The following is a 13,330-nucleotide window of genomic DNA, read 5'->3' as shown; positions in this document are numbered from 1 at the left end:
AGGCAAAGAGAGAGTAAGTGGGAATATGATTAAATCTGAGCACTGACTCTAGGACCTAAGCTCCGGGCTTTGTCAAGCACCATAACCAGTAGACTAGTCTTCTTCCTTCCTCCTCTTTCTTTCTGGCCTGGTGTATTTTTATGCAAAGTGAAATGCCCTCAAATCGGAGGTGGAGATTTTTCCCACATTAGAATAGTCCAGTGATCAAGCACCCTACTAAGTGAGAATTGTGAGTTTGAAACCTTTCAGATCTGGGAATTGATATGTATTGCATCAGAAATAGCGTGGCCCGCAGGGACAGGGAAGGGATCTTACCCCTGTACTCGGCACTGGTGAGGCTGCACCTTGATGACTGTTCAGTTTTAGGCCCCTCACTACAAAAAGGACATTGAATGACTCGAGCGTGTCCAGAGAAGGGCAACGGAGCTGGTGCAGGGTCTGGAGCACAGGTCGTAAGAGGAGCGGCTGAGGGAACTGGGATTGTTTAGTCTGGAGAAGAGGAGGCTGAGGGGAGACCTCATCGCCCTCTACAGCTACCTGAAAGGAGGTTGCAGAGAGCTGGGGATGAGTCTCTTTAACCAAGTAACAAGCAATAGAACAAGAGGTAATGGCCTCAAGTTGCTCCAGGGAAGGTTTAGACTGGGTATTAGGAAGCATTTCTTTACAGAAGGGGTTGTTGGGTGTTGGAATGGGCTGCCCATGGAGGTGGTGGAGTCCCCATCCCTGGAGGTGTTTAAGAGTGGGGTCGACACAGCGCTGAGGGATCTGGTGTAGTTGGGAATGGTCAGTGTTAGGTTAATGGTTGGACTGGATGATCTTCATGGTCTTTTCCAACCTTGATGATTCTGTATTCCTCTGTCTCAAGACAAGTACTTCAAGCCTGGAGAAAAAGCATAGTAGGTGACAGCAGCAGTTGATCCTTTCCTGGTAGGAAAAATACACCTCCACAAAGAGAGGATTAAGAGCTGTGAATTGTACAAGAGGGGAGGCTTTTCCCTCCAACTCAGATTGGCTGTGTCTGAGGATCTGGGCTTATGAACTTTAGTGAAACTAAACATTATATTGCAGCTGCAATTTTAGGTGTTGCGATGGCTGAGAAGGTGTTAGGTGTGGGATCACTGCCCATGCACTGAGCGTGTGTGCTTGCACCCGGGTTGTCTGTCCTAGTCCCAGCTGAACCGACCTGTGTAAAGCCATGGCAGTGGACGAACGGCAGAGGTGGCCTTTCCCAAACAGGGTGCTTTGCCTCGAAAAAAGCCGCGTGGCAGAACACGGTCCTTCTCCGGGGGTGGCCACAACGGCGAGGCCTTTCCCTGCCCGGCCCTGCCGGCGGGGCCCCGCAGTGACGGCTGCTGGGTCAGGGCGCGAGGTGCAGCGTTGCCGCATGGCTGGCGGGCGGGCGGGCAGGCGGGGGGGTCGCGGCCTTCCCCTCGGGCCCCGCCTCAGCCGAGGGGCCCAGCGCTGCCCGGCCCTGCCCGGCTCCGCGCTGCCCGCCCGCAAGGGTTCCACCTTCCTTCCTTCCTTCCTTCCCCTGTCCTTCCCCTCCTCCCCCAGTGTAAATACTGACGGCCTTACTAGTTACCGATGCGTTTACCTTTGCCAAACGTCTCAGTGGATAGCAGCTTCCGTGAGTGAACAGGCTGGGCAGTCGGGGATGGGTACAAACGCTGAACCTGTGGCGAAGGGTGGGTTCACAGTTACAGGCGTTCTGCTGCCCTAACTCAAGTAGTCAGTTCAGCATGTCCTCTGTGATCGACAGTAATTAGCCCTATTCGTTTTACAAGACTACTGCGTCACTGAAGTACCTTGAAGTGAATTCGTAGGACACCGCCGGCAGCGAGGACGCTGCCTGGTGAGCTCCGAGGGTGACGGCTTGCACAGGGCTGTGTGAGGGCTCCCCCCGCCCGCGGGCAGCGCCTGGCCCCGCCGCCGCCGAGGGGGTGGGGGGGACTGCTGCCGAGGGCTCGGGCTGTGCAGCCCGGGTGCCTGGGCGCGGCGTGGGACGGGGGAGAGCGCTCTAAACATAAGATTCGGCTTTTAACGCTTTTAAATAATGATCGAGGGTCCAGCGTGACGAGTAAAGGAGCTGGAAATTAGCCGGTATTAAGTGAGAAATCATTCATCAGGTTAAAGCTGGTTGAGTCTGGCTTTCTTAAAGTGATTGAGGGAAAGGCGAGAAGGATCTGAGGAACCTGGAGCCTGTGTACTCACTTCTAAATTGCCCTGAACTTCTAGTTATCCCCCGAAAATCCTTTCCTAAAAAGAAGTGCTGTCCATCCAGTAACGTTAAATGACTCCCAGTGTGCTGCTTAGTCTGTTTGATCTCGGTCGCCCAGAAGCGTTTCATGCCTCCCCCCGTTTAAAAACAAGGGGGGAAATGTGGTGTTTGGATTTAGACTAATTTTTCACCAGCGATAAAGGGGCTGTTTTCTGTAACAGCGTAGATTATTAGAAACTTGTAATCTGCAGTTCGCATTTGCCATCAGGATCACAGCGGGGGGAAAAAAGAGACTAGTCTGCAGTAGCTTCAGTAATTCCCGTTCACGGCTTGCATATGACGATGGAAAAAACAACGCTTTCGGAGCAAACTCGCATGAGTTTAATATACAGTGACTTCAGAAACTGCAATAAAATCAATTAATGTTGCAAAAGCATTGGCCAAAGAGAAAGCGGCGAAAGGATTTATGGAAATGTAATGGATTTACAAGCATTTATCCTGCGACTTGATAAACAGCAATGGGAAGCTGAGATGGTGAAAATAATTAGTCCCGCAGCCTCAGTGAATATGGACAATTTATTATTATAATTTTATCCTTTCAGTGGTTATTCAAATTTATTTTTTAATTTTGTGATCTGAAGCGCAGGGGCATTAATCTAAAGTTTGGTCTCAGCTTCCTCGGGGGCTGGGTTTCTTCTGACATCTTCTCTCTTTGCAAAGCGCGATCTGTCACTTGCCAGGGCTTCTCCACACGGAGAGCTCATTCTTAGCTTTTCTGCATGTATTTTAAGGACTATTATCCTTGGCCTTAGTAAATAACGTTACCCAACGGGGGAAGGAGCGGCTCTTTGCCTCCCTAGGCGCCAGGGTTTTCTCTCCCTCTTGATTTTTGGACGCGTTTTCACGGAAACTTCGAATAAGCCGTAATTGTCAAGAGGCTGCAGGAGCGTGCCCTGGCTCTTGAGCAACGCTAGCACCGAAAACTTTTCTGCTTGCTCTCAGTAGTTTGTGCCCCTATTATTACGGTAGAAAAGAGACATCTACCAGGGAGTAAAGATTACAATTTCCAGAAGTCAGAATTTATTACAGTTAAACTGTGATAAGATCCCATCTGTTATGAACACATGTAGCACCAATTGTTTTTCATACAACTGCAATTTATTTACCCTTCAGAGTGAAGGAGATTACAAGCGTGATTTAAAAAAAAAAAAAAAAAAAAAAAAAAGCAACAAAAATCCCGACAAACCAACCCCCAGACCGACCAACACCAGCACGGTTTCTATTTAGCCCGGCCTATCTATCTGCTGTTATCGGGCTCATCCACTTACACTGCAGTACTTCCTTCCCTTCGGATGAGAGCCGAGATTCTCGCTGCCCGAACAGCCGATGTTTATGAGGCCCGGGCCGGGGCCGGGGCCGGGCCTCCGCGCGGGACGCGGGCGGCGGGGCCGAGGCCGAGCCCGGCGCCCCCCGCGCGGAGCGGCCGCTCGCGCCTCCGCCGCCCCGCGCCCCGCCGGCGGGCCCCGCAGCGCCGCCTGGCGGCCGGCAGCGCCGCCCCGACCTCGCGGGGCCGCGAAGACAAAGGGAAGAAGCCGCCTCGCTCCCCGCGGGGAGCGGAGCTGCGCGGCAAAACGTCCCCGCGTGGGTCTCCACGCAAAACGTGCCACGGTCTGCCCCGCGCTTCAGGGGCGCGGTAACGTTTATTATTAACTGGAACGAGAACCCGGAACGGTGGAGGAGGAGGAGGGGAGGTATTTTTGCGTTGCTATTGGTCGTAGTAGTTTAGGAGCAAGGAATGTGCTTGCTCGTCTTTTTACCCAGTCCCACAGGAGTGGATTAGATCAAGGAGCACGCGCTTCACAAAATAAAGCAGGAAAGACGAAGCATTTACCAAAAAAAAAAAAAAAAAAAAAAAAATCCCACACGTTCTTACCGCGATAGCCTAAGAACGGTAATCTAATTTCCTTCTCTCTCAAACTGTTTCAAGATATATATGTGTATATATGTGTGTGTATATATCCTCCAGGTTTCAGTGGGCGTCTTTCTGCTGCTCTGTTATCATTATTTCTTGCCTTGATGTGACGTTGAAGACAGATGACAGCATTGTCAGGTTGTCTTGAATTCATTTGAAGATTAAAAAAAAAAAAAAAATACACACAAGGCTTCTTACAATATTCAAAGCCTGAACGGATTTACTTATTTCACATAGAGGACAGGGTGGCTGGGAGGGGGGAGCGGTTGATGAATTTCAGACACGAAGAGAGAACAAAGTCTGTGCATCGCTGTGCGCGCACACACACGCACGGAACAAGCGGCCGGAGGTGGGATTTTTGCAACAGCAGCACCTGGTTGATCCTGATGGAGAAATACCCAGCATTTAGGACAGTCTTTTCGCATTTATGCACAAGCTCAAACGTATAATCTGCTCAAATTTCAACCCCGTCTTTGCTGCCAAAGCATTCCACCTCCAAAGGCATGCGAGCATGGGGACTCAGGGTCCGTCTTTTTTCTTTTGACACCTTTATGCTTCATGGCAAGAAAATTTTACCTTTAAAAAAAATAATTAAAAAAGGGCAATCTACTCCGAATTTCCTAGGACTGAGCTGAGAGATTTAGCAGGGATTAGACACCTCAGATCAGGACTGATCGCTTGCCTGCTGCAGGTCTGTTCGTGAAGCAGCGCAGGCTGCGCTTCGCGGTGCAGAGAGAATTGTGGGGTGGGGGTCTCCGCCTGGGGCTAGAAATGTCCGCAATTATACCCAAAATAGGGATGGAAAGGAGATTTGGTGTGGGTAACTCCAGCGATTTTCTAACTTTAGATTCATTCCTTTAAAAACAAAACAAGAACACAACAACAACCACAGAAAACAACAAAAAAAACCCACCAAAAAAAACCCTAAACGGCGCTCTACTGAAAGCCTGTAGTGAGAGCCAACAGTATTAAAGCAAGGCAGCATTTCTCTCTTTCTTTTCTAAATATGAAAGAATGAAGTTTGATCAATGTTTTTACAGAATAGGACTGCACATTTACTTTTGTTTCGGAAATCTTGAGCCTTTTGGGGCTGACTCCCTTTGCCTGGGCAATTTCGATTGCAGAGGTGGGCAGTTCCTTACCAACCTCGGATGAGAGGGAAGGGGTCAGCCACAGCCACCGTCCTGCGCGTACCTTGCTGCCTGCGCTGAAGGTGGCTCCAAAGGTAGTGGATGGACAGCGGGTGACTTTCCGGTCTTAGAAAATGGAGCCTCTTATCGCTGAGGAAAATCTTCCCGTCATAAAGGCACCCCTGTAATTTAGCTCTAGCGTACATTTTGCACTCTAAAATCAGGCAAACGTGTATGTTTGGTGTGGATTTGTGCGCATAAGCCAAGATACATACACCCATATAGGTTCAGATATATTACAGAAACTCCTCTGCTGTCTGTGGAGTCTGGTGGTTTATTGTTTCATAAAACTAGCTTAATTACATCTCCCCATAGATAAGATAAACAGAACCCTTATTTTCTAAGCGTGGTTTATCAGAAGCGTTTTGTCGAAGTGGCATCCAGAGTAAGCCTTTGAGAGGGGATGGAAATGCATTTTTATTTTGGATCTTCAGTTGCACTTCGCATCTGACAAGAGTTGATTTAAATATTAGATGAGTTTATCTTTAAGGGTCAAAAAAGATTTGTGAGAAATACGAAACTGTTTAATTTAAACTAATGTATGCCTGACTCTGGTCAGATTGATCAGAGTTTCGGGTTTTGATGGGTTTTGCCCTTCTGTTGCTTGTCCTCTCGAGCTGGTTTTTCACTGTGAAATTATTTTAGTTCGGTGGCATGGACCAGCGGCTGCTGTCAACTCCACAACCCATCCAGTTAGTAAGAACGGAGCGGGGGGAAATAACGAATGTGGTCCTTCTACCTAAAAACATTAATGTTCATAAGTCAGTGTCTATTAGGGAAAAAAAAAAAAAAAAAAAAAAAAAAAAAAAAAAGCAAATTTCCTAGATTAGTATCAAAATCCTAGGGTTACACTTGCCAGGTCACATACTTCACAAGCCTGGAAGAGAGACCCTCCTTACTACCACTCTACATATAAAATAAGACATTTTAATTTTTCATTAATGTCGGGGACAGTATCTGAGCAAAACAGGAATAATAACGTTAAGTGTTCATTTCATCATTTGCATCAGGTATCTTGATGCGTATAACTTCCCAGGACTGACATCCACAAACCCGCAGTTGGGACTCCAGGACACAGAAATCCCCCTCGAGCTCTTTTCCAAACAGCCCCTGCAACACCTGAGTGCTGATGGGCTTTAGGGAGCGGAGCCCGAACTGCAGCTGTTCGAAATCTGGAATTGTAAAATACGCGAGCAGAAGAGGAGCGTGTGCGGCGGTGGTGTTCTTTAATCGCGGCAAATCTGTAATAGTTGCTTGCACACCCAGATGGAGCCTGAAATGTAATTTTCCTCGAATTAAGGGTAGTTAAAGAGCGAGGCGGGGAGGGCAGGCTGGCGGGGCAGTGCTCGGCAGCCGGGCTGCGGGAGCAGGCGGGGGGCGGGCGGCGAGGGTTGCGAGAGCTCGCTCTGCCTTCCGCCGACTCGCTGGGTGAATCCTCCACCACCATCACCCCCGACCCGCGAAGCCCTTCTGTCGAGTCCTCGCTGCGTTTGTATCCGCTTCCTATTTTGTTATTAAAGTTTACTTGGTGCAGTTAACAGCACTGCCCTCCCTTCCCTTTCTCGAACTCATCAGTTCATAACGAGAGCTCCTTTTACACGCCCTACAGCACAGATACGCGATGGTCCCTTTCCCATTTAAGGGGGAAAAAATTACATTTGGTTAAAGCACAGAGAGTTTCCCGTGCCGCTTTCCGAGCAGCGTCCCAGCAGAGCCGCAGCGCGGCCCGGAACCCGGCGTCCCCGTGTGCGGCCCGGCCGCGGCCCGGTCCCGGTTCCGCCCACCGTCCCGGTCCCGGTTCCACCCTCGGCCCCGGCCTCGGCCCCGGCAGGAACGCCGCGCCGGGGGCCGGGACGGCCGGGCGAGCGCTGGAGCTTCATTAGCTTGCTGCTTTTCTCTCCTTTGCACATTAACGCTAACTTCCACTAATTATCTGGAGTAAATGTATTAGACTAATTAGCATCTGGGCACCACGGGAAACTTTGAACAGTAATTATATTGTGGGGGATACAGAACGAGGGAGAAAACCCAGTGATTTGTCAAGCCAAGTCGCCGCTTGCAACTTTTCCCCCTGGCAGCGCGTCGCGCTGGGGCCGGGCCGAGGGCAGCCCGCAGCGGGGGCAGAGGGGCTGCGCGAGGGGCAGCAGGTTCCCGGCTCCGCCTGAGCCGCCCCCCGCCAGCGCCTGCCAGACCGCGGGAGCAAAGCCCGGCGCCGGCCCGGCCTTTACGGGCTTGGGTCTCGCTTTTCCGTCTATCTCGGCGGCAACGGCTCGTTCCGCAGTCCCGGTAGCTGCGCTGGCTTTGCCGTCGCAGCCCCCGCTCCTACCTGAGTGCAGGACGACGAGCCGGAGCCGGGCGGTGGCCCTGGGCGCTGGGGAGCCCGGGCTGGGGCGGCAGAGACGCGGCGCGGGCAGCCCCTCTCGGCATCACGTCGAGTTTAGTACTGCGCTTCAGCAAAGAGCAAACTCGGACCAAATAATGGCTGGGCTTCTTTTTTCCCCCCCTTCCCTTCCTTTTTAAAAGAAAATGAGTTCTTAGAGCTGTCCGGTTTGGTTGGGGGGTTTTTTTGTTGTTGGTTTTGTTTTGTTTTTTTAAAGTGGTGATCGTTTGTGCTGCCATACGAACTGAAGAAAGAAATTGAAAATAACTGGATGAGATCAAACAGCGCTTCCCTAATTGCTTCTGAACTTCTCATTTAGAAAGAGACGAATAGTTATGCATTAGACTGTAAAAAAAGCTTTCAGATAATCTTCTTACTCTTTTACAAATAAGTCCTGACTTTCCCATTTCTTTCTACATAAAGAGCAAAGTCTTTTAATTGAAACCCAGTTTTAAAAAACAGATTTTCACAGTAAAAACATTTTTTTTAAAAGTTAATCTTCCTTAGGAAAGTGAAAGAGATTTAACCGATTCTCAGTTTTCCTATTTTGTGTCTACAAATTCTACTGAAGGGAAAAAAAAAAAAAAAACAACTCCCGTCTGTTTTTTGGGGTTTTTTTGTTTTGTTTTTTTTTTTTTTTTTTTTAAGAGAGCCCTGGGGTTACAATAAAAAAAAAAAAAACCTTTGGCTTTTTTTTTTTTTTTTAAATTTTTAATTAAAATTGAATAAACGCTTAAGGAGAAATTAGCAGTTGCCTCCATCCAAGACCTACTCGGGTTTTGTAACAGAATCAAAGTGTATTTAAAAAAAAAAAGTAAAACCTTTTAATACATCAAATATACGGAATTTTAATCTTTAAAGCGATACATTGTCTATTTTAGTACATGACGTAAACCTTACTTAACCCTTTTTACAGGGTGGACTTAAAAATTAAAAATAGTTAAGTGTTCCTTTTAAAGAACAAAATAAGGCAAATGAGGTTTTTGGAATAGAATTGTTTTTGTTTTTCTTCCAGAATACATACAAAAAAATACCAATTCTCTTTCAAGGGTATACACCTTAAAAATAATTGCAATTTGAAATTATAACTGACAAATTGCGAGTTGTGTTTTAGTAACAAACATGCATGTAAATTTTTTTTTGTTTCAATGAGACATTAAATAAGAACGTACAATACAATCATAGCAATTTTAAAGTAACATTAAAGAGAAGACCTCTATCTTTTTATTTATATTCTACAATGGGTGTTCCACTTTTACCTATTGAGCTCAGTTAAGTAATGCACTTTATGATTCGTTGTCCCGCTTGAAGCTAACATAAATAAATACAGTGCTCATGGATCCAGTCCTCAAATGAACACTATTTTATAAAAAGTCAGATTTTTTTTTCTTTCCAACTTTTATAAAGTTTCGCAGGGCTTCCTTTCCTCACTGCTAGACTCTGTGTTGTGTTGTGTGCCAAAGCCCCGCTGCCTGCGCTCACTGGTACCCCAGCGCCGACGCTGTGGTGAGTCTCTGTCCGTAGAGTGCATAAGGGGAGTAGTAGGGTCCGGTGGCAGCGGGCACGGGCACGGGGGCCCCGGGGGTGGGCAGGGGGCTCTTGGAATAGGGGTGGTAGCGGCTGCCGAGTCCCAGCGCGTGGTGCGGGCTGCGCAGAGCCAGCGTGCCCGGGCTGCCCGGGGCGCCCGTCGTGGGGATGTGCATGTGGCACGCCATGGCTGCGGCCGCCGCGCTGGCCAGCGAGGAAGAGCTGGGGTAGCTGGAGAGGAGTTTATCGGTGCCCGGGAAGGCTGTATGGGTCCGCAAGTGGCTAAGCAGCTCCTCCGAGGTGGCAAAGCGCTTGTCGCAGGGTCCGTTGGCCGACACCCAGTTGCAGATGTGGGGCTGGGGGTCGTTGGGGAGCATGAAGCCGTAGGGATACAAAGGGTGGCCAGCCAGCGAGGGCGGCGTGGCGCCAGTCAGCGAGGAGTGGACGCTGTGCAAAGGGTGTGTGGGGTACACGAGGGGGTATCCGGACTTGAGGGCCTGGTCATGGGCGCAGGAGGCGCCGGCGGCGCCTGCCAGGTGGCTGGCGCAGTGGTAGCTCAGGCAGTACGGGTCTCGGCACAAGCTCGCCGTCATCACCGACGGCGGCGACGCGCCCGCCAGCGGGCTCGACCCCGCCGGCTTGCTGCAGCCCAGGCTGCTGGCGGCAGCCAGTTGGGCCCCCACCAGGCTGGAGGATTTGGTGGGGTCCAGCGCCACTCCGTGCGGCAGGAACTGCGGTGGGTAGCCGGCGTAGGCTCCAGCCAGCGTCCCCGGGTAGCTCATGCCCGCCGGCGGCAGGGGGAAGACGGTCTGGCCCGGCTTGTAAGGGGAGACGGGGGCCACGAGGCCGGAGCCCAGGACGGAGGTGGAGGAGGTGGCGGTGGTGCTGCTGCAGGAGGAGGCGGAGTCCGAGGCGATGGGCTTGGCGCCCGGCGTGCTCTCCTGGTGCTGGTTGACCTCCACGTTAATCCCGGCACAGCTCACGCTAATCCGGCTGTGGCTGATGCTGGTGGTGCCCGGGCCTCCCTCCGCGCCGGAGCTGCCGCTCTTCCCGCAGCCCTCCGCGTCCTTCTTGTCCTCCCCGCCTTTGCCCTCGGCCGGCAGCAGCCCCGGCGAGCAAGCGGAGGCGCTGGAGTTGGGGCTGCCTGTCCTTGGGGTGAACGGCTGGCAGGTGGCGCTCGGCACCCGGAATCCCGATTTCTCCCCGGCCGCGACCCCCGCGGCGGGGGCGCCCGCGCAGCCCGCCGCCCCCGGCTCCTTCTTCTCCGCGCCCGGCTTGGAGTACGGCTTGAAGCTCGACTTGTCCTCCACGCCGATGTCGCTGAGCTTCAAGGGGCCCGACTTGGAGTCCTTGTCGCCTCCGGAGCCATTGGACGTGACTGAGGAGAGCTTGGAGGAAGGCGACGGGTCCGGCTTCCCTATCTGCGAGCAAGTTTGTGCCAAAAGGGCCAGGGGACTCTTCTTTGCATCCAGCTGCGGAAATCAGAAGGACACACAAAGACGGACGTTTAATCGGGGTCTAAGAAAAAACACGATGTTTTTCTTAGGAACACTTGTCCCGTACATTTTGCAGAGAACAGCCATGAACAATTTTGTGCGCATTCATCACCCTGACAGCCCCCTCCCCTGCGTGCACCGTTTTCCACAAAGCCTTTAAAAAGGTCTGGGGGTTTTCGTAACCTTGCGAGCCCGCCGCGGCCGCGGGGGCAGCGCAGAGCTCGGCGCCTCGGCGTTTGCTTCCCCGCCGCGCCGGCCGTGCGGGCGCACGAAAGCCCCCCCCGCATTTCTGCGCCCTGACTGCTGCCACTATTTATAACCGGAGCCCGAGTTAGCCGGCGAGCCGGGCTCCGGGGGAGAGGGGTGTCCTCGCTCCGCAGAGACCGTAATGAAATAATTCATTCCCACGGACACACCCTTCCCACCACCCGCTTCGCTTCGAGTTTCGGTCCCTCAGACAGCGAGCTACGCAGAGGGGGACCGACAACCTCGGCAGAGGGGAAAAAGGACGAACGGGGCTCCCGAAGTACAAACGCGTGTCGGTACTTGAAAGGGAACGCTCCTCGGGGAAATGAAATAGTTATCCTGCCGCACCCACGCTTGAGCTTGTCCCTCTCCACTCTTCCCCCCCCCACCACCACCCCCCCCCCCCCCTCCCCGCCAAGAAGGCTCCCTGCAAAAGCACGGTTGTTTGGCACTCGGAGCACCGCTTAGTTGCGTGGCCGGATCGTGACCCCAGAGCGGATCGTTTCCTTCCACTCACCTCCCCCCTCAAAAAAAAAAAAAAAAAAAAAAAAAAGCTAAAAAGAACAAACATTAAAAGTTCATTTACACAAGAATCAGAAATTAGCCCAGTAAACGTGGAAACAACAACCAGGAGCGGTCCCTCGCACTAACTCCAGATCAAAGCAGCTCGTTTCCTGGTGTAAACGGGTTTCAAAGCGCAGAGAAGTGCCGCGGGAGGCCGGCGGAGCCGCCATGCACAGCGAGCGCCCGGGCGGGGAGGGAGACGGGGCCGGGGCCGGCGCCGAGGTCCTTACCTCGATGGGGCTGACGGGCGTGGAGGGTAAAGGCTGCAGGTATTCGGGGTGTAAAATGTGTCCAGTCCGCGCCGTAAGCATTTTCAAGACTTTGATGGGAAGGCGGTTGGCTTGGCGTAGCGGGTCCGAGGGGGGGACGGCGTGGAAGCAGGGCTTGGCGGCGGCGCTGCTGCCGTTATTCCCAGCGTGCCCGTTCGGCCCGGCGAGGTCGGCGGCGCTGCGGCTGCGGCGGGGGCTGCCTCCGGGCTCGCTGAGGCTGCTGCTGCTGCTGCGCTTACTACTTCTTATAGCAGAAAGCGAGGGCGATGTGATCATGACCCAAAACCTCGCATGAAAACTGGGGCAAGTGGCGCCGCTCGCACTCGGAAACGCTCGCTGGCTTTCTGCGGGCGAGGAGGGAAAAAAGCCACACGCCCCCCGAGCAGGAAAACAAACATAAAATGTCCCGTGGCTCTCTCTGGCGGGGAGGGCGTGGGTGGGAAGGGGGAGGGAAAGGGGGAGCCGGCCGGAGAGAAAGAGGAGGAAAAAAAGCCGAGTAATCCTTGGGCTGTGCTGGGGGCGGGGGTGGGGGCTGTGAGCGTGTGCCGCTGTCCCCCTCGGCCGCTCTCGGCTCCCCCGGCTGACGCGGCGCGGTGCGGCGCGGAGCAGAGCGCTCGCCTCCGCCGCTCAGCTGTGATGCGAGCCGCTGCCCATCCAGCCCGGGATCTGGCAAAGAAACTCACTTCAAAAGCAGCTGAATTAGTCTGAGATTAAAGCCTTTGCCGCCTTCCAATCAAATGGGACCCCGAGGTGATTGGAGGGTCAAGGGGATGTGACGTTCCCTTTTCTGGGGCTTTTTTTCTCTGTTTTTAATGGTCTCTCGCTCTTTTTTTTCCCTTCCCTTTCTCGTCCGCCTTCCCTCTCCCCTCCCCTCCTTCCTTGTTTTCGCTCCTAGGACGGGCTGGGCGTTAATTCTGTGTTTCACATCACGCGCTGCGAACGTTTTCCTTCCTCCGCAGTCGCCGCGGGTACCCCGGCAGCAGCGCGGAAGGCCGTGGGGCCAGGGGCGCCGCGCCCGCCGGGGATGGGGGGTGGGCAGCCGGGGGCTCCACCGGCCTCGCCGCCCCCCGCCCCCCCTCCCGAGCGCAGCCCCACCGCCCGCACACCGCCCGCCCGAGCGCGGCCTGCCGCCGGCCGCACGCGCGGCGCTTACAACGGGCCCGGCCCGCGCCGCCCTGCCCGGGGCGGGCCCGCCGGGGCAGCTCCGCGGCCTCCGCTGCCGCGCCGCGTCCCCTCCAGGCCCCGAAGAAGGGTGCGGGACGCTTTTCCCGCCCCTCCCGCCTCACAGCGCGGGGGTAGGCTCCGACGAGAACCTGCAAAGCGCCGGCCTGCACGTCGCCGCCCGCGGCGGGCGGGAGCCGGGGCGCTGCGGCGCGGCTTGCGGCGGCGCGGGGAGCGCGGCGGGATTGGGGGAGGCCGGTCGTCACACGCGGGGTTGTCACGCACCGCCCGCCGCCGCCTTTCGGGT

The 13,330-nt window shown here is 53.6% G+C and overlaps 1 protein-coding gene across 1 annotated transcript; it reads right to left on the bottom strand.

Annotated features, from left to right (window-relative positions):
- Positions 1 to 8,496: 8,496 nt before the first annotated feature.
- On the bottom strand, positions 8,497 to 12,787 carry ZNF503 (zinc finger protein 503). The gene is made up of 2 exons (XM_074907187.1): positions 11,824 to 12,787; positions 8,497 to 10,759 (listed from the first exon to the last, which is right to left on the bottom strand). The coding sequence occupies exons 1-2, from the start codon at positions 12,136 to 12,138 to the stop codon at positions 9,239 to 9,241; spliced, it is 1,836 nt and encodes a 611-aa protein (XP_074763288.1). The 5' UTR covers positions 12,139 to 12,787; the 3' UTR covers positions 8,497 to 9,238.
- Between the last annotated feature and the right edge of the window lie 543 nt (positions 12,788 to 13,330).

Source organism: Athene noctua, chromosome 5 (genome assembly GCF_965140245.1).
Source record: "Athene noctua chromosome 5, bAthNoc1.hap1.1, whole genome shotgun sequence".
Lineage (NCBI taxonomy): Eukaryota > Metazoa > Chordata > Aves > Strigiformes > Strigidae > Athene > Athene noctua.
This window is presented reverse-complemented; position numbering and strand designations above follow the sequence as displayed.